Source organism: Mirounga leonina, unplaced genomic scaffold (assembly GCF_011800145.1).
Source record: "Mirounga leonina isolate KUSES-001 unplaced genomic scaffold, KU_Mleo_1.0 Mir_114, whole genome shotgun sequence".
Taxonomy (NCBI): Eukaryota; Metazoa; Chordata; class Mammalia; order Carnivora; family Phocidae; genus Mirounga; species Mirounga leonina.
This window is the reverse complement of record NW_023270265.1, coordinates 52,340,543-52,362,042: the sequence shown is the minus strand read 5'-3', so window position 1 is coordinate 52,362,042 and position 21,500 is coordinate 52,340,543. Positions and strand designations below refer to the sequence as shown.

Sequence of the window (21,500 nt, the reverse complement as noted above, 5' to 3'; positions counted from 1 at the left end):
ATGTTTAATGAGCAGGTATTACTTCTATAATCAGAAAAGGGTCATAAAATAATGAAAATGCTGCTTTCTCCTCATGCCATTGGAGAGGAGAATATTACCTGCCGCTGGGCTTCTCATCAGCCGCGTACCTCTGGCAGAACAAGAGAATGCAGCTGTGTGTGTTTGTGCCGCAAGGACACGGCCGTGCTAAGCGGTGCTCCGTTTTTTCTAGCCCTCGTCCTGCCTGGGGAAGGAGCTGCGCCCCATTTTGAGGCCAAAGCCTTAGACAGGCGTCTCTTGCATTTCCTCCTTGGAAACAGAGCCCTGTGGATCCTCGGGGGCCAGCAGAGGTGGCAGCACCCTTCCCGACAGTGGTGTCCCCACGGAGCGCCCCCCTGAGCGGTTTGATGTGCCCCCCTCCAGGCCTGGACGTCCAGGTGCTGGGGACGGGTGAGGGTGGGGGAGGAGGGTGTGTGCAGAGTGTGTAACCGCTCGCCAGGACTCAGCCCGCTTCCTAGGAAACAAAACCATGTCATCCCAGCCGTCTGGCCTTGGGTCTCAGCTCTCCGACTGACCACCCAGGGCCCGGTGATTTCTGCAGTGAGAGCATAAGCAGGTAGATCTCCAGGACCCCCACCTTTACTGAGAGGGTTGGGGGAAACACGCTGCTTTTATATGACGGGAAGCCAGGTGTTTTAGTGGAAGATGTGAGTGTGTTTGACTGTTTCAGAAAACGGGAAGCCCTCAAGGGATTTCAGGCTTGCGGTGACCAGTTTAGGGTCTGCTGTACGCCCCGTGAGTATGTTCACGCTTCCCTCCAGTCCCAGAGAAAACTCTGTGTGTGTGTGTTGGGGGGGGTCCAAGAAGCGCTGTGAGCTGTGCCCTCTGCAGGAAGCTGGAGACTCGCTGGTGTGGGAAAGACCAGCATCCAAGTCATCTTCTAATGAATGGCTTAAAAAGTTTGTTTTGGAGAAGTGGCATCACAGAAGACAGGCGGCCTGAGTTCAAAATGACCCTGCCTCTTATTAGCGGTATGACCTTGGGGACAGTGTTTCTCATATGTAAAGTGGGGCTCTTTCCATAATTCCATACATTATTATGACAACATCAGTAATCAGTATAAATGCTAACATCCCCATCGCATCTTGGATGCCCGTGCTATCCCAGCTGCTTTGTAGAGATGCTCGCACCCAGTGCTTCTCCAGACACAGTGGAGGAGTGTCTTCTTGGAGATCATCCAGCGAACCAGCTAACCCTTTTGATCACTTTATATTTTCTCTGTGTCTAGACTGTACTTTAAGGCTCCATTTCCAGGAGAACTGGTTGTGCCCCCAGAACCACTGGGATATTATTCAGATACAAACAACAATCGACAGGTTGCCTAGATAATGAACAAACTAACCAACATAACTCATATCTTTTTACAGAACTGGGGGTTTGCATCCTGTGATCTTTTTGTTGTAGAATGTATGGGGACATTCCACAAAATGAAACACTTTGTTGAAAGATGAGAGTTGTAGATCACAGATTTGATCCTGAATCATTGTAGTAGTGCTGAGCCTATTCAGAAAATAACGAGGGAAATGTCAGAATTCCATGATCAGTGTGGACTTCAAAATCTACATTAGACATGATTATTCCCTACTTTCTTCTCAGGAGAACTTTCCAGATGCTGGTACCTATTCTAAAGCACTATCCTCCTTTGGAAATGTACTGTGAACCACGTATAGAATTTTAAATGTTCTAGTACTCATATATACTTTTAAAAAAGTATAATGAAACAGGTGAAATTAATTTTAATAATTAATTTTATTTAGCCTAACCTATGCAGAACATTGTCATTTCAACATGTAATCAGCCTAAAATATTAATGAGATATTTATCTTCTTGTGTTTTTTTTTTTTTTTTTTTTGTATTGTCTTGGTATTTTTTGTATTGTATTTTACACGCACAGAACACCTCAGTGCAGACCAGCCAGCGCTTATGTGCTCGTGTGGCTAACGTCCCCGGGTGGGACAGGGCAGTGCAGGAAGATAAGAACAAAGTGTATCAGTGGAGACGTTAAAGATCTCTTTGTCAGGATATTTTATAGAATAGCTAGTCAATAAGCTGTGAAGATAGCATTTCAAAGAAATTTACCCAATGCCCATTTTCAAACAACTTGAATTCAAATGTGACCTTTCTATGTCTATGATCTTATAAATATAAAGCACCCATTTTATCCTACATCTAGAATACTTAAAAGGGAATAAGCATGTATGATTTATATGCACAAATGGTTTGCCTTTCATTTTAACACATTTCACTTTTCCCAATTGAAGAGTTATCCATATCTGTTAGGTATACAAAATTTGGAAACTACCAAAATGTGGAAGGAAGGAAAAAAAGTCACCAGAGGCTCCAGGATGGGTTTCCAAGCAGCGCTATGTTGTTACAATATTGTAGCCACTGTCTTGCTTTCTACTCTGACTTAATCTTTTAATATGTATTTCTCCATGATTGGATACATTAGTAAACGTTACCTTTGATAATTTTTTCAAAATCCAGCTGACGAATCAGAGTTTACTTAACATAAATGCAGCAGAGGACACTATTTCCACATTTTCGCCGTGGGTATGTATTTTTTAGGCATTTAGCATCGCTTCTTCATAAGTCCCCAGACTTCCTAAAGATCTCTCAAGCCAGGTTGTCACAGTCTTTCCCTTGCTTTAGTGCAATAACTAATGTAGTAATGATGGTAGGCACTCTGGGCCGTCCCGGTTTTGAAGGGAGTCTTTTAAACCTTTCCATTAACGCTGATGAGTTTTTATTAATTACCCGTTATGGAGCTTAGGAAAGTTCCTGCTGCTCCTAGTTTGCTAGTGGTTATTGCTTGTTATCATAGTTTAGAGAGAAAATTTTTCAAATGTTTTTTTTTTCTTTTTCTATTAAGATAATCACATTTTTCTCCTTTTAATTTGTTATTGTAGTGTATGCTATTAAAAAGATTAATAATGTTAAATCACTTGCGTTCCATGGATAAACCCTAGTTCTTCATTGCGAATTGCCATTTCTGTATAGAGTGCTGGATTATAGTTATTCCCTTGCTTAGGATGGTTGATCTGTGCTTCTGCTCTGCTATTTCTTTTCTTCCACTCTGCTCACCTGGTTTTAGTGTGGAAGTTATATTGGGTCCATAGAATAAATTGAGAAGTGGATCCTCTTTTTTGATTCTTTGGAAGGGTTTTATATTAGAATGGGATACTCCTTAAAAAAACAATTTTTAGGACTTTCCTGTTAAAATATAAGATCCTGTTTTTTCACTTGTGGAAAGATTTTAAGTACCTGATTTAATGTATTTATTTGCCATACGACTGTTCATGTTTTCTGCTTCTTATTCCTGCAAGGATCAACACGTTACAGATGTCTTTCCTAGAATTCATACTTGCATTTACATTTTCAAATTGTTTTTGGTATACAATTTCTTATGATATTTACCTATTGTTTTAATATACTATACTAATAGTTTTGTCTTTGTAAACATATAATATTGCTATTTACACCTCTTTATTTAAAAACAGTTTACTTGTTCAACTTCACTAGAAATTTGTCCATTTTATTAGAGCTTCAAAGAAACAATTTTGCCCTTTAAAAATATTTTCTATAGGTATTTTCACCCTTATTTATTTCTGATTTTACCTCTAGTTTCTTCCATTTTCTTTCAATTCATTCAGATTTTTTCTTAAATCCTTAAGTTATATTTTCTTAAATCCTTAAGTTATATGTTTGCACATTAATTTTTTGTCTTCTTTTCTAATAAAAGATTTAAAGCTATACCTTTCTCTCTACATATCATTTTCAGTGCTTTCCATAAATTTGTAAATGCATTTTTATCACTCAGTCCTATAGATTTTACATTTTTATTGTAGTTTTATGTCTCATGGATTTTAAAGCTATATCTGTTTAATTTTATCATTCATAAGTTTTGTAATTTTCTTTTTGTTATTCATTTATAATTTAAATAACCTGTGGTCGGATATGTGGCCTATATAACCACAATTCTTTTGAAACTTGTTGAGATTTACTTTATGGCCTGATACACTTGTCATGATTGATCAGAATGTGCATCGGTTAATGGTGGATGCAAGGTTCAATGCATGTGCATTTGGATAGGCTTGACAATTACATTGTTTTTAATTTTTCCTTTTGAAAATATTTGAGAAAGATATGGTTAAATCTTGTACTGTGGTGGTGGATTTCTCCAACTCTACTACTCTTATAAATTTCATTAAGTTCATTCATATTTTGAGTTATTCTATTTTTATGGTGAATTTTACCTTTGTTACTGATATGTGGTCACTTCTTCCACACTCAGTGCTTTGTTCTTATAGAACTTTTGCTTGTTACCCATTTCATAGTAGTGTAATACACATGCACTCTTTTCTTCTGCTTGCCTATGTCTTTTTCCATATCTTTGCTGTCAACTCGTCTGCACAGCCTTTCAATTTAGGTATACCTTTTTTAAATATTAAATAGGTGGACTCTTTTCCAATTAGCAATCCATTTTTAACTGCTCAGTTGGTCAGTTTACCTTTGTTATAAGTATTTGTCTCTCTGGACTTTGCTCCACCCTCTTAGGTTTGCATTCCTATTTTCCTAATTCTTCTGTTCTCATAGCTTACCTGTATTTGCTATTAATTTAATTTTTATTTAAAAATTATATTTTCTGCTATGGTTTGGAATTTATACACTCTATTTCTATCATTTAAAAATACTCTTTTTTAAAAAAAGATTTTGTTTATTTATTTATTTAGGGGGAGAGAAAGAGAGAGTGGGAGGAGGAGCAGAGGGAGAGGAGGAGAGAGAATCTTTAGCAGACTCCCCACTGAGCATGGAGCCCGATGCTCAATCTCATGACTCTGAGATCACGACCAGAGCTGAAATCAAGAATCGTACACCCAACCAACTGAGCCACCCAGGTGCCCCTTTATTCTTTAAAAATTCTCTTAAATTTATGCCATAAATAGTTAACTTAAAAAGTCTAAAGTTAAATATTATCTTGCCACTACTCTCCTAAGCAACATAAAGGCACTGTATAATTTAATACTGACATCCTTTTTTACCTACTTTTTCTAAGTTAGGTGCTTATTTTGTTCATTACTCAGTTCTTTTAAAGTACATTTATCGCTATTATTGCTCTTTATACTCATTAATTCTTGATTTTCCTAAGACAATCTGTCCAGGATCATTTTTCTTTTTTGTTAAATCCTAAGAATATTTTTAAAGTGAAGGTCAGCAAGTAGTAAAATCTCCCAGTTTTTGCTCATCTGCAAAAATTACTAATTTTCCTTCATTTTTGAAGGATGGGTTTTCTGGTTGATGGTAATTTTTCCTCAAATCTTTAAAAATATTGTTCCAGGGATTTATGGGATCTATTTATTTCTGCCAAGTTTTCCATTATTCTTGATGACGTTCCCATGTAGGTGATCTGTTTTTTGTCTCTGGAGGTCTTTAAGATTTTTCTCTGACTTTAGGATGTACAGTTTCATCACAATGTGTCTAGTTGTGGTTCTTTTAAAAATTCATAACTCATTGAATGTTATGCTTATGAGGCTTTGTGTCTTTCATCATTTCTGGGACATTCTTCAAATGCTGCCCTTCCTCTGCTGCTTAAGTGTTGATAAGGAATATTTTCAGCTTTATTATTTTAAATTTCTCATCTTTCCTTTCATGCTATTTATCTTTGTTCTCCATGCTGTGCTCTGGGCAATTTCTTCAAGTGTACTTTCCAGTTGCTAAGTCTCTCTTCATCTGTCTCTAATATTCTGTTTCAGCTTTCCACGAAATGTTTTATTTAAACAACCACAATTTTAATCTCTGGAAATCCCATTGGCTTCTTTTTTCAAATCTGCTTCTTCATTGCATACAGTGTCTTTACCCTTGCTCCCCTCGAGAGCATGCCACACACAATTATTTTATATTCTGTGTATGAAATTCCAGTATTGCTGCTCTTTGAGGATCCAGATTTATTGCTTGTTATTTTGATGAGCCTCACCCACAGTGGCTTGCTTCTCCTTTTACCTGGAGTACTTTAGTGATGAGGTTATCACTTTATCATAATATGTGGAATGTCAGGGGTCCTTGAGTTGGTTGTGCTTTCCTCTAAAGAGGTTTTATACTTACTTCTGCAGAAATAAGGGGCACCCAGGATGAGACGAGTCCCCCATGAATATACAACTCCTGCCCAATTATAAAATCCTAGACTCAGCTTCCCCATCTCACTGCAGGCCAGCCTCCAAGAGTGCCCTTGCTGTATCCTGCCCCTCCTGTCTGCCACCTGTAGACCTGAGATGAAATTCTTCCTGGTAAGTGAGAAGAGATGCTATCTTTGGAGACCACTTCTACTACTGGCAAGCTTAGCAAAGCATCCCAAAGTGGAGTCTTTCCAGGGCTGTTCTTTTCAGTGACTGGAGAGTCTGTTAGTTAGAATACTTAACTCATCACACTGTTGGAAACATAAGTCAGCTCAACTCTTTTGACTGAGAAGACCAGCCAACTTAGTGGCCCATATCCACTTAATTCTATAATTGTGTAATAAGTATTCCTCCAATAGAGTATACATTTTTTTTTTCTCTCACATTAGATACCCTTGTGGTTGGACAGCCAGGCAGAGAGTCATAGATTTCTCTTGAAATATGAATATCACCAGCACTGAATTTCAATCAAAAGTTAGGTTCAAGACTTATAAGGAATTAACTTATGAGAAACAATGTTTTTGATAAAAGTTAAATATTCAGCTTGCCCAACCATAATTTTCTTCCTTTAAACATTCAGTATCAGCATCATGCAGGTGAGAAGTGAGTTCTTCAAGAGCAAAAACCCTGTTTTGTTTACTGCTGGGTTTCTAGGGCCTGGCAATGTGTCTTGCCTCTAACAAGTGCTTGGGAATATTAAACAATGATCAATAACACAAGTATGGATTGAGCACCTACCACATACCATGCTCTGGGGTATAGATGATAAACCAAACAGATTAAAATGTTGGCTTCTGTAGGTCTTATATTCTAGCTGATTTTGTTAACATTTTAGTTTATCACTTGTATGAATAGATTAAAATACCCTTGGTGGAAAGTTTTCAGATAGGGAGACCCAGTCTTTCTGATACGACACCCAAGGCTACTTTCACTAGTTTCTATAATGAAGAATCAGTTCCCTTCTGCTTGTGAGGTATTACCAACACTGCAAATTAAAACAAACAACAGAAAAACTGCACTAGGAATCCTAAAAATGATGCTTGTTTCTAAAATTTCCTGCAATCATCGTTAAAGTTGTTGAATTCATGTAAATGTGATTTCAGTTAGAATTCTGAGAAACGTGCAAGCTTAAGACCTGAATATCTAGCTCTTGTGTGTACTCCAGGAGATGGGGATGGGCCAGTTCCTTCCAAGTAGCTTTGCAGAAGCATGGGTTTTCATTTGTCTTGGACAGTATCTACTTTTAGATACTAAAGGTGGTAAGAAGGGGCAGGCCAGGTGTTTCAGACCATGACATTTATGCAAATTTGGTTTTCTTCTTAAGGAAAAGAAGACAAAGTCACTAATAGAGATTAAGGATGGAGGCTTGGGAGAGTTTGTGTGAATGAGCTCCTTGGAGGTTAAGCCTCAGGAGCTTCCAATCAGATCTGCCTTTGGAAAGAATAAATATATGAGTGTTTTCCAGTGTCTAGTCCTTGTATTTCTTCTTGTGATAATGACCTGGTGGTCCTGAGTTTTACTTGCAACTTCCTGGTACCTCCTTACATCAATATAAGTGCCTTTTATATAAATACATTATTCACTCATTTAAGGAAAATAAGTATTCATTTCAGGTAACATTATCTTCAATACAGTGGATTTTTTTTAATTGGAAATGAACCTTGAATCTCTTCTGCTCTAATTAGCCTATTTGCATTCATTCTTCATGATAGAGAGACAAGCCTGCATAGCAGATTTACTTATGCAGTGTGAGGAATGCAGGGTATCCTTCAGATGCATTTTTGTAAGACCTTGAACATAATGGGACACCCAAAAAATGTCTGCTGATTCAGTAAAAGGAAGACTGGATGCAATTTGGAATGCAGAGAATAGAGTTTTATGATTTGCAAGAGAAGGACTGTTGGCTGTAGATTCTTGCCTTTGATCATGAGAAAGAGGTGTAGAGAGACATTGATGTATGCTTGGATAAGAGTTAAGCAGTTCTCACTGAGCACACAACAAGTTTTATAAATGAACTGTTGTGATTGACTCTAAAGGTCGAGATAGGAGTATTGAGATGGAAGAGGAAGGGCAGGACCCCAGAGTTTGCTTGGATTCCATGCTGATAGAACTTCTTCCCTTTATGTTGGGGAAAGGAAAAGATAAGGCCCAGGATAGCCTGCCTCAGTGTGCCTCCAGCCGCCGAGCTTCTGGTGGCCGGCTCGCCTACTGCCTGCCCTCACCCTGTCTCAGAGGACACCCAGGTAAACGGTGGCCGATCCACACCTTGCAGCCGTAGAGAGAGCAGGTGTGTGTTCCTGTGCAGGCACAGACACCATGTGTGGCTTACTATTTAAGGATGCAGGCCAGCTCCTGCATGGGAGAAACTCCCAGCAAGCGGTTCCTGGGGGGATTCCCACAGGAATAGGATGCACTGCTTGAGAGTGTGGCTTAATCAGTGCAGTGAAAGGCAAAGGAGCGGCTGGAAGTGGGTTTGGACAGGTTGCCGTGGGCTAGGGCCATCTGAGACCCACTAAGCTCTGAACTCATCCGTTTTCCACTCTTTCAGAGGATTTTGGGACTCCACAAATTGAGGTGGGTCTGTTGAAGGGTGACTGTCCTCCCAGGGACACTGGGTGGCCTGTGTTCCTCCTGGGTCCATCTTGATTTTCCATCTCCTTTGTTGGGCATTTTCATGGATGCCAGGCTAATGTGACCATGGTCTTCTCTGCTTTGGGCACCACTAAAGTGTGACTTGCATCTATCTCGCCAAATGTCACTTCCTCCAGGGCTTCTGCACTCTGCTTTTGATGCTGATGGGCCTGAGTTTCTTTGGCCCCTCCTGGGAATGCTTTCAGTGGTAGCAAGTCGGGGCACGCGGTGAGGCCTGGGATTTACAGGCAGGAATGGCGATTATGGTGAATAGGCTGCACCAAGCATCTCCTGCTTACCTGCCTGCCGCTGCCTTCCCCTCCCTCCCTCCCTCCCTCCCTCCCTCCTTCTGTCCCTTTGTGAAGTCAGCACCTGTTTACCCTGCCTTAACACTGCAAGGATAATGACACGTTTTTACTTGAGCAGGCGCAGTGTGCAGGCCCTTTATGAGGGCCTTGCCCGTGCAGGGGGACCACTCACCGGATCCTCACACGGGCTCGGTGGAGGCGTAACAGTGTCTCCATCCCAGGGGCACCTGGTCCTGTGGTGAGGCCGGACGGGGCTCCGGAAGGCGGTTGTTGCCGCAGCCGGGCAAGGTCTCCGGGCTGTCGTGGCTCTGAGGCCGCGAGGCAGCTGCAGACGTCCTGGCGGGGCAGGCAGGGGGGTGGTCGCGAGGGGGAGACGGGAAAGCGGCGGGGTGACTGGGGCCGCCGTGCTTGCCCTGCCGCCCTTCGGGGAGCTGCTCTCGGGCCGGCAGCCCAGAGGCAGGAGGGCGGTGGGGAAAGGATGCCCACGGAACTCCCGTGGTGGTTTTGAGCGTTGAGACGTCCTCCGTGGCTCAGGGGCGGACAGGAATTGGGGGGGGTCGCCGCACGGACGCTGCCGGACGCTGCCCCACGAGGCGGCCCGCCCCGCAGTCAGCCCACCGGCCGCGCAGGTGCAGGCGCTGGGAGTTCAGGTCCTTCCCACCGCCCCAGGCTCCGGGCCCAGAGGGAGGCCGTGGGGCCCTGTGCGGCGGGGTGGGGCGGGCAGCCGCTGCAGCTTCCTGCCCCGAGCCTGGTTCTCTCGGGCCCTCCCCGGGAGCGCCTGCAAAGCTTCGCGGCCTTTCCTGCAGCCGGAGCCTTGGTGAGTGACCAAAGCCCCTGCGGAGGAAGGAAACCCAAAGCCCAGGGTGGCCCCCACCCCCGGCACTCCCCCCACCTGGGGAGCTCCTGCCCCTCTGGCTCCTTCCGCTTCCCAAGCACCTGCGTGTGGCCTTTGCACTTGCTGTTCCCTCCTCCTGGGTCACCGTTCCTCCAGAAATTCTCGCGGCTCACCCCCTGCTCCCTTAAGATCGCTGCTGAGACGTGACCTCAGGGGCTAGCCTCCCCGCCCCCTTCACGCGAGCACCCCTGCTTCTGTGTCCTTCTCTGAACGTCCTTGGCCGCCCAACACCTGACGTGGCCATGATCCACCCCCTTACCTGCTGGCGGCCGGCCCCCCACACTGGGCTTGAGCCTCCCGAGGGCCGGGCTGTGGGTTCTGAGCGTGCCTGCGTGTGGGAGGTGCTCGGTAAGTGTGCACTGAGTGAGTGAGTGCATGCACTCGGCCGCGGGGGACACCCGCCAGCAAGGCGGGAGGCAGAGGGCCGCCCGCTTGTGTGGCGAGCGCCTGGCCCAGGCCACCGCTCACGGCCCGCAGGAGACCCTCAGCCACGGGTCCACGCAGCTGCCCCCGCTCCACGGCAGGCCTCTTGTGAGGCTCTGAGGCAGGCTCGCTTTGCCCCAGAGAATCCTCACGATTCAGGGGCGGGGGCTCAAAGTGGTCCCAAACCTCTTTGTATCTTTCATAATCTCTGTAATGGGCCTGCTGATTTTATGTCCCCTTTGTCCTTGGCGATCAGCCTGTGGGAGCAGGAGCTGAGGTTCTGAGCCTGGCAGAAGCCTGCTGGGCCAGGTCTGTCTGCGAGAGAATTCTGCGTGAGCCAGGGTGGCATTATCCTTGTTTCTACCGATGCCTGCATTCTGAACACTCAGACTCTGGTCTCATATGGGGCATTGGCTCCACAAGGACAGACCAATGGCACCATGTTTTGCCGTAACCCAGACGTGAATTCGGTACAGTATCCTTGAGCAGCAGCTACCTGTGATGAGAACGTTTTTCTGAAAATTTCCGTCTTAACACGTTCGCTCTCAAGTCCTATGCGTCGTCATCAGGGACACGCATGGAACCCTGGTCCAGAGGCTGTTTTGGGGGGCAGCACTTGGGCTCTGAGGAAGAAGGTCCTCAGCGCAGACATGGTTACTGTGAGGTCATCTGCGGAAGCCCTGCCCACTGCCCTGAACCTTCCTGCAAGGGAACAGCCACATGCATTTACCTGGGGAGGTTCAGGGGACAGAACCACTCTGGCAGGTGGTGAAGGGAAAGGCGTAGCTGCTGTCTCCATTGTGAGGCATTCAATCATCTTAATTTCATAATGAAGATAGGCACGGCAAAGCAGGAAAATTCCTAAAAATCGTCAGCTGGTTGATGGCATCGCTGTCTAAATGTGTCTCTGAAGAGAAAGACAGGGGCTGAGGATAATTTCCTGTGCTTCATTACTGCCAGGGGACGTTATGAGCCAGGTAAGAGGCGAGTGTAAGTCATGTGTGCGCAGAGCATAATGAAGGGGCTTGAAAACAGCTGCATGATGATAAACAGCATAGTTTTGCTGAACACATTAAAGAACCCTCCGCACAACTTTTGTCATCATGCAAACAAATAAGCTTTTGTCCTGCTTCAAGGTCAGCCAAACCTCAGGCTTCCTGTCGGAGTGTAAATACATTTATTTTAAGGCAAAAGGTTAATCTTTCACCAGTGCCACTGCATTCCATAGAAGAAGGCCCTCCCTTTAGGGATAGCCACGCACATTCAGGTCGGGGTGGGGGCGAGGCTGTAGGACAGACATCGCTAGACCCCCCAGGAGCGAGGCCCACTCAGGAGTGAACTCAGAAGTCTGTATGGACCCATGGAACCCACTAAGCCACTCATGGACTGAGTCCTTCAGAAGACCAGTGTTGTCTAGGAGCACTCGATTGGCATGCATCTGTCAAGCACCGACTGCATACGCAATATCTGGACATGCCCTGTGGGCACAGTCCTGGCCCCAAGGACTTTAGAAGTGTGCTTGGTGGAGATGGCCATGTAGTCTTGGATGTTCTGATGGACTCAGCCGAGCCAGCCCTTGGGCTCAGCTTAGCTAGCTGTCACCATCTACTTCCCACCTCGGGCACCCCCACCTCGTCTGCCGCACATCCTGCTCCTTCCCATGGTGGCGCTGGGTTGCCAGAGAGCCGACTGCCGTGGGAGGTGCTGGCCCAGAGTGGAAGGCTGGGCTCACGGTGCTCAGTGGAAGCTACTGTGAAACAGTCCATTGTTTCTTAATGAAGAAAATTGCTACCCTGCTTTCTCTTCCTTTCCTTCCCTGACTCAGTTTATTACAGCAATCAGGACATTTAGATTACCCAGTATTAGCAGCAATTTGTTCTTTGGGGTAGTATAATTAATCTCTAGTTTTAATAAAATGAATATTTTAATGATTGTGTACCAAGTTACATGAAATCATAAAAATAAAACAAATTAGTATTTCTAAACTGATGCACAGAGCTAAGTGAATTTGCCACCGTCTCAGCATTGAATAAGTCATGCGTCCTTGTCTTGTATGGTCTACAAGGCTGAGGCAGGGAGAGCCAAATCCATGCTCCTGTTCTGTGCATGCCTCCCCCAGAAGGTGACTCCTTCCGTGATTAGGTATTTGGGCTTCTTCTGTCCAGTTGGGGGATGGGGTTCTCATTCATATTGCCCTGGTGGGATCCAGTGAACATTCTGAGCTCCCATCATCCCATGTCCCTGCTAGAAACACACGTCAAAGCTATACCTTTTGCTCTTCAGCTCCTTGGGAGGAGCCCCAGAGGGTCCCCATGGCTGGGAGGAGAAGGAGCTGAATTAATCCTGGCTGGAGGCCCCTTCAGTGCCAAGAGCCAGGAAGCGTGGACACCTTTCATCATATGGTCAGGGGACAGTGACCTGGAGGGATCGTCAGTCATGGGGTGCGGGGCTCAGAGCAGCACCGTGGGATCTTCAAGGTCTGCGCCCACAGCTGTGGGCTCAACTCTGAGACCCTGAGTCTACCCAACTTCACCCAAGATAACAATTCAGAAGGGGGCCGTCTGGGGAATGTGGATGGACGCTCTGTCATTTCCACATTCACCACAGCTGGTAAGTGTCCATACGAAGAGACAAAATGCCACCAGCTCTGACGTAGCTCCTTGGGAAAAGCTCATCACATGAAGACACAGCCCATCACCATCTTGCTGAAAGGATGTCCTCATTCCTGGGAGTGGGGTGTCCGGGCTCTCAGGGGCCAGGAAGGGAGACAGCATCTGGACTCTTGACGCCGAGCCCGGCAGCCCTCCCGTCTGCCCACCGCAGACCCCAGACTCACCTCCAAGAACGTCACCCATGTGCACCGTGTGCCTGAAGTCACTGCTCTGATCAAACAGTTGTTTTTGCAGAAATAATTACCATTGGGTAGATACATTGCCTGAAGGATTTCCACCAGAGCTGAAATCATTTGCTAAATAGACATAATAAACTAATGATTGTTTATTTTTTGAATATGTGCTTCAGCACGGAGAAGGGAGTGGCTGGTGTTTGTCAGCGGAGGTTTCCTTCCCAGCAGAGGACCCGTCAGCCGTCCCGTCGTTCACGCGTCCCCCTCTGCCATCCTGGACGCCTGCAGGTCTTCGCCTCCGCGGGGGCGTTCTCCCAGACAGACAGGGTGTGCGCGGCCTTCCTCCTGCTCTTCTCAGAAGACGCAGAAGCCAAACCGCTAGCATGTGTCTGTTCTGCACCCCACTGCTGGTTCGAATCCCCAGCTTAGTGTTTGGTGATGCTCTGAGGCCAGAGCAGCCCTGGGAGGCTGAGCATCCCTGCATGAGTGGGGGGGCTGGGCGCAGAGGCCTGGACCAGGGCTGCGTCCTTTCTGGCACCTCCTGTCCCCCGCGGTGGCTGAGGGCCTCCTCCAGGCGGAGAGCACGCCTGGACAGGGGCAGGAGACCCAGGGGAGCCAGGACAGACAGCACTGTCCAAACCTGGAGCCTGCGCTGATGCTGGGCGGTTCTAGAGGCCCCGGCTGTCCCGCCATCCCCGTTCCCATGGCCACCAGCCTTTCTCTTGTTTTCTCGCTGAATCCTGAGAAAAGCAAAATCCAGCTGCTGGCTGGGTTCCCGTTTGGGCAGGCGGGCTCTGGGAGGATATGATTGCAGTGTGCCTGTGAGCACAGCCCCCCACCTGAGCCTGCCTGCCCTCTGGGGTCGCCGAGGCCGATGGAGGTGAGACGGGCCAGCGTGGGGGCCAGGACCACAGGCCCCCCGTGGGCTTGGTGAGCAAAGGAGGAAGGCCTCCTGCCGCGGTCCACCGGGCGTCTCAGACTGGAGGCGGCGCATGTCCGGCCAGTGAGGCGCCTGCCCTGCGGGGGGTTCGCACCTGACTCGAGTTCGGGGCTGTCATGCTCCCTGAGCCCCACTCTCCTGCTACGGAAGACAATAGTTCTCCTCCACAGGGCTGCTAGACGGATTACTCAGAATAAAACCTGCAAGCAGAGCTCTTTTGCAAGTTGGGAATCAGAGGAGGGGGGAGAGGACGGGAAAGGTGATCAAACTGCAGCCCCAGGGCTCCGGGGCGAGGCTCCCTCCAGGTGCTGGCCTGCACTCTCTCCTCCTCCCATCTTCAAGGGAAGCTCACGGCTAATTACGGTTTTGCTTAAAACATTGATTTTTTTATAAGTAATCCTTATGGGATAGCATTTCTGGCTTATCTCTTAGCTGGCTTAGCAGTTTTTTTTGGCTGGACCTCTTATCTCACTGTTTATTTACTCCACTGAGGGATTCTCTGCAGTCCTTTGGGGAAAGCAAGTTATGATAATTCTTACCAGTCGACACAATTTATTGAGTGCCTGCTCGTCTTCCAAGACAGGGCTCTGGAGGCACCCCTGGGGGAGCAGCTGGGGTGCCCGGGCTCTCACTGGCTCCGCACACCTGCTCCCTGGCGTCCTTGGGCGGCGCTGCTCTGTTTGCCTAGGTGTCTCCTTTCATGTCATCTCCCGGTCCCAAGCTGGGCGCAGTCTGCCAGGTAGAGATGCTGGAATTTGCCTGCCCAAGGTGTGCGGGGAAGGAAACAGAAGAGGAAAACACGAGGCGGCCAACAACTTCCTTCCCAAGCTGGGCTCCCCAAATTTTATTATTGTGCGCTCATCTGTAGCACCAGGTCCCAAAGTGTGTTCTGCTCATTCGCACACATGCACAGTGCGCCTGGGCTCACATGTGCCCTTGGCGTGCGGGGGTGTGGGTGCAAGGTTCTGCTCCCACTCTAGGCACCTGGGTGCGATGTTAGCACAGCACACCCCACTGCGGCCTGGAGCCTGGCAGAACCTGCAGCAAGAAGACCGGGGCACCTTCCATCTCATCCACCAATTATGAGCCACACTTTGTGGCTGTTGGTTATGAACGTCCTGACTTCACTGATGTTGTTCAGTGGATTTTGTGAACTAACTGGAGAGGGTTGCCTTTTTGTACGTAGGTTCAGAGCTACGAATGAATTCAAAGCAGGTTAAAATGAATTCAAAGCAGGTTAAAAACTGTCTTTCCAGGCTTTTTTTTTTTTTTTTAAAGAGTAGATAAGGTATCCTTCTCTATTTTCCTTTTCAGCTGACTCATTATTTTTTTCCAGTTTTATTGAGAAGCCATTGACATACATCACCGTGTGAGCGTAAGGCGTACAGCACGTTGGCTGGATTTATGTCCTTTGTGAAACGGTCACCACAGTAGGTCCGGCTAACATCCATCTGCTTGTATAGAGAGGATACAAAGAAAAGAAAGAAGGAGAAGTGTTTTTCTGTGTGATGAGAACTCTCAGGATTTCTTTTAACCACGTTCCTATGAATCCCTGGGCGATGTGAACCGCAGGTGTCCCCCAGTGTGGGTGACGTCCTCAGCACTGTCTTTAGACCTGGAAGTTTTCCCCTGGACACCTCGCTCCCCCTCCCCCTCCTCACAAGCTCTGCCTCTGGGAGCCACAGGGCTGATCTCTTTCTGTTTGGGTTTTTGTTTTTATTATTGTATTTCTTTTAAGATTCCACATATCAGTGGAATCATGTGTGTTTATCTTTCTCTGTCTGACTTATCTCACTTAGAATAATGCCTTCAGAGTCCATCCATGTTGTCACAGACGGTAAGATTTCCTGAGTTTTATGAATGAATAGCAGTCTATATATTCACACACACGTTCTCCATCCATTCATCCATCGATGGACACGGTGTCTCCATGCCTTGGCTGTTGTGAATCAGGCTGTGCGCTGGGAGTGTAGATCTTTGGGTTAGTGTTTTCATTACCTGTGGATATAGTCACAGGAGTGGAATTGCTGGATCACATGGTTGCCCTATATTTAATGTTTTGGTGGATCTTCCATGCTGTCCACCGCGGCTGCCCCTGTCTGCACTCTCCGTTTCCTCCACATCCTCGCCAACATCTGTCGCCTCATCTTTGGGGTGACGGCCATTCTCACAGGTGTGGGGCGATCCCTCATCGAGGTTTTGATTTGCATTTCCCGGATGAGGAGTGGAGCGGAGCACCAGTTCACCTACTTGTTGGCCTTTCATGCATCTTCTGCGGAGAAACTTCTGTTGAGGTCCTTTGCCTGTTTTTAAATTGGATTATTTGTGTCTTTTTGCTATTGAGCTGTAGGGGTTCTTTATATATTTTGGATATTAACCCTTTATCGGATCTATGGTTTGCAAATATATATTTCTCCCATTCTGCCGGTTGCCTTTTCACCTTGTTGATGGTTTCCTTTGCCGTGCAGAAGCTGTTTGGTTTGATGTCTCGCTTGTCGATTTTGTTTTCGTTGTTTATGTGCTTTAGGTGTAATTTCAAAAAAAATCATTACCAAGACCCACGTCAGGGAGCTTTGTTTCCATGTTTTCTTCTAGCTTCACAGTTTCGGGTCTTACATTTCGGTCTTTAATCCATTCTGAGTTAATTCCTGTGAGTGGTATAAGACGAGGGTCCCGTTTCATCTATCCAGTTATCCCAGCGCCGTTTAAGATGTCTTTTCTCCACTGAGTGTTCTTAGCTCCCTTTGGAGATACTAGTCGACCATATATGACTGGGTTCATTTCTGGGCTCTTGATTCTGTTCTGTTGCCTGATTTGTCTGTTTTTATGCCAGTACCACACTGTTTTGGTGATTATAGCTTCATAGTAGACTTGAAATCAGGAAGTGACATATTATTTTTGACAAAATCACATGATAATAAACATGTCCCTGTACGTCCATCTACAAAACGCTCTTGCCTTGGCATCTGCTTCTTTTAAAACACCAGTAATTGCTTTGTCATTTATTGCTAAAAGGTCATCCTCATTTTGAACAGCAGGTCGGGATTATTAGACAAATCCAACAGGCAGCATGTCACTGAGGTCATGGAACTTGGCGGTGTGTCTCACCAGCGGGTCTGTCTCCAAACAGCACAGACTGGTGGCTGAACCCCAGTGAACACACCCACGCGAGATCATATAAATGTGTAGATCCTGAGGGAGAGAAGCCGAATTTAATAAGAGACATTTGTGGAGGGCTGTTAGGGTGTGTTGGCTTTCACAAAACTACCTCATTAAACTGACACATGCACACCCCAAAATACTCACACTGTCTTGACCCTGAACATCTATCCCAGAGAAATAAATGCAGAAATGAATGTTTTTGCAAACCGTTGTTTATTATGTTTATTTATAATAGGAGGCGACACCTGTTATGATGGGGGATCATAGTGAATATGGCAAATTTGTGTGACAGCTGTATTTCCTGGAATACTAGGCTCTGATTAGTAATTGGACTGGGTAGGCCATTTAATGATAAGGGAAGTGTTTATTTTTTTATTTTTATTTTTATTTTTTTTAAAGATTTTATTTATTTAACTGACAGAGAGACAGCGAGAGAAGGAACACAAGCAGGGGGAGCCGGAGAGGGAGAAGCAGGCTTCCTGCTGAGCAGGGAGCCCAATGCGGGGTTCGATCCCAGGACTCTGGGATCATGACTTGAGCTGAAGGCAGATGCTTAACGACTGAGCCACCCAGGCGCCCTGAAGTGTTTATTGTTTAACACCGCCTGAAAAAGCTGTTCTTGCCGTCTGAGGGGGACACCGTGCAGCCAGACCGTGCCCTCAGGAAATGGGTTTGCTGCACAACAAATGATCAGCTGTGATCAGCTGGGGAGTCTGCAGGGACATTTTTGCATACTTATTCAGTCTGTTTTATAAATTTTCTATAATGGGTTTTTATTATCAAGTAAGATGATATATTTAGAATAGTGGGTTTTGTTTTTTGTTTTTTTCCTGACTGCCAATGTGTGTGTGACAACAAGGACATGCTCCCATACACCGGCCAGAATCCGGAATGTTGACATCAGATGCTGGCGAGCCTGAGGAGCTGTGGGAGTGCTCGTTCCTGGCTGCTGGGGATGCAACATGGTGCAGCCACTTTGACAGTCTGGCGGTTTCTTACAAAGCTAAATGTTGTCTTCCCATACGATCCAGCAGGCACATTCCTTGGTATTTACCCAAATGAAGAACTTGTGTCCAAACAAAAACATGCATGCACATGTTGATAACTGTTTTATTCATAATTGCAAAAACTTGGAAGCCGCCAAGATGCCCTTCAGTAGCTGAGTGGATGAGTGAGCTGTGGTCCCTCCAGACGATTGAATATTATTCAGTGATAAAAGGAAAGGACCTGTCTTGCCACAAAAAGACAGAGAGATTTCAATCACACATTGCTAAGTGCAAGAGGCCAGTCTGAAAAGGCTACGTAATGTCTGGTTCCAATTGTACGGCATCCTGGAAAAGGGGAAACCGTAGAGGCAGTAAGAAGATCTGTGGTTGTGGGGGGTGGGCCGGGAGGGGGATGAACAGGCAGGACACAGGATTTTAGCACAGTGAAGCTCTTCTGTATTCTGTATTCTGCGATGGGAATGCATGACCGTCTGTCTTTGGCAAAGCTCAGAGAATGCACACACAAACCACGAAGCTTGCTGTCCGGGGGGGCTTCAGTTAACCACCGTGTACCGGTGCCTGTTCGTCAGTGTGACGGGTGCACCGCAGTGATGCGAGACCGGAAGCTGGGGGGCCGGGCGCTCGGTGTGGCGGCGTTGCGCGAACTCTGTACTTTGTGCCCCCTTTTCCTGTACACTTCGAACTACTCCATAAAAATGAAGTTACAGTTTTAAAATTTGTATATGCCCATCAAAGGGGATTTGAGCACTGTGGAAAGACAAAAACAAAGACCAGATAGGATCTGGCAGAGTGTAGCCAGGACGCAGCTGGCCCCCTTCCCGTGTGTTGCCAACAAGGCAGCCACGGTGAGACACTGAAATGAAACTAGAGCGTGCTGCCCCTCTGCACCCCACCCTCCTGTCAGCCGCATGCCTCAGTGTGCCCGCAAGGCAGTCTCCTCCTGACCCCACACCCACGTTTCCGCATCTCTGCCCCTCCACTCCACCTCCCTGCTCGCCTTGCAGCTTCTGGAACACACTGGGTAGGCGCCTGCCTCGGGGCCTTTGCACTTCCCCACCTCTCCCTGGCCTGTTCTTACCTCTCGCCTCCTGCAGGCTGTCACCTACAAATTCTCTTCTCAGGGCAGACCTTCCTGACAACCCTGTATGAAGATGAAACCCACCTACCAATTCCCCATCCTTTTTCTTCCCCACTTTACTTTTCTGCATTGTGCCCATCAACCTATAAGACAAAGCAAATAAACAAGGGAAGTATATACCATGTGTCTTCCCTCCTTGGGAGGTGTGGTCCCTGAAGGCTGGCCTTCCGTCTGCTCGGTTCATTGCTCTGTCCCTAAGAGCTAGAACATGGTTGGCATCTAGTCAACCAAATCAGGAGCTGCTGACTGAATGACTATATGGTATAGAAATATAAATGATTTTGTAATTTGCTTTATTTACTGAACATATTGTGAGCCATCCCCTATGGCACCGAGCGTTCTCCCTTGTATGATTCTACTGTTCGGTGTCTCGTTGAGTGGACGCACCATTGTTAATACAAGCATCTGCCCTTTGCTGGCTTTTCTAGTTTCTCGCTATAAACTTTATCTTAAGGCATTGGGCATGTGGGTGAATTCTAGAAAGGGAAACATTAGATCAAAGTGGTAAACTATATGAACATTTTTAAAACATTTCCAAGTGGCTTTCCAGAACTTGCACCATCAATATAAGCTGGTACCTACAGAATATTTCTTAGAAACCATACTTATTTTAGGGACTGAAGATTCCTTAAAAAAACCCAAAAAAACAACTCTACAGAAAAGGCAGAGACGGAAGCAAACTTTCAAGTGTTTCCAATTATGCCAGGAAAGACAAGCCAAATTGCGAGTTTGGAGCCTGACTCCTCACAAGGGGCTGCCCAAGCCGATATGGGTATCAAGTTCCTCCTCTGCAGCGGCAGGTGGCAGCCACATCCTCAGGGGTCAGCGGAGCCTCCTGGGCTCTAGAGAACCCTCCCCACCCTGACCCACAGCTGCCTTCTCCTCTGAGCCCCCTCCGACCTTTATGCGCTCCTGTCTTGGTCCGCAGCCCCCGCTGTTCTGGGGATTTGTGTGCTTGTCACCACCATCCCCGGTTATATATGTACCACGTGGGCACCACAGCCAAGGAGCTGCTCTCTAAGGCACGCGTGTCCCCCGGTGACTAAGCTTTGTGCCTCACGGAACATCACATAGCGGTGTGCATGTGCTCTGTGCACAGTTAACATTTGGGCGGATTGAGAACCCATCCCATTTATTTCTGGGATACTGGCACCCAGCATGGGTTTCCGAGAAGCGGGTTAGTGCTGCCCTTGTTTCCTGGGTGATGATACGCTGTGTCATGTTATGGCAGCTGCCCCTGATGGACACCGGGCCTCCCCGTGCTGACCTCCCTGTCCCTGTTCTGCAGGTGGTTGTCACAACAGCCTGAAGCCTGTTGGCAGTAGCCCCGGGATTGCCATCACTGCCGCGGCCGCCATGGTGTCTGTGGACCCCGAGGGACTTGGGGGCCCATCCCCCTCCAGCGTGCAGCCCTGCCACTTCCTGACTCTGGCACCCATCACGATACCCCTGAGGACCGCCCCCTTCTCCGGTAAGCACAGGGCATGGGCTCTCCAAGCCTGGAGCTGGTTTGGAGCTCACAGCCTGCCTCCGGCTTTGGGGACCCCTGGATTCGTGTGCTGAGGGCACCCAGGGAGGGACATGCTGTGGGGGCTCATCTTCACACTACACAAATGGACCTCAACTCCATTGAAGAATGTCCTGCTAAGTCTACTTGGGTGTTTTCTGCCATGAAGTCAAGTTAGAAGTTTCTATTCGGAGAAGTGAGACTTCCCTTTACTAAGTGTTGAGGCAGAGGAATGTAGTCACTGAGAGTGTCAAGGTCCCCAGAGGTTTGTGGTTTCCTTACATGGAGCTCGGAAGGGAGCAAAGACAACAGAAACTAGATAAGCATCTAAGTTAATAAAACACAAAAAAGTGCAATGCTGGGACTCACGAAGTCACCCCCTCTGGGCTTGCCGGCTGGCTCGTTGTGAACGTGGGGGCAGGGATCTCAGGA

The 21,500-nt window shown here is 46.9% G+C and overlaps 1 protein-coding gene across 1 annotated transcript in view; it reads left to right on the top strand.

Moving 5' to 3' along the window:
• The window catches only part of TCERG1L (transcription elongation regulator 1 like), a 173,630-nt gene that overhangs the window by 21,467 nt on the left and 130,663 nt on the right, over positions 1-21,500 (top strand). The window contains exon 4 of the mRNA XM_035020981.1: positions 20,850-21,032. Coding sequence (XP_034876872.1) covers positions 20,850-21,032 — 183 coding nt within the window. The remainder of the gene's footprint in view (positions 1-20,849; positions 21,033-21,500) is intronic.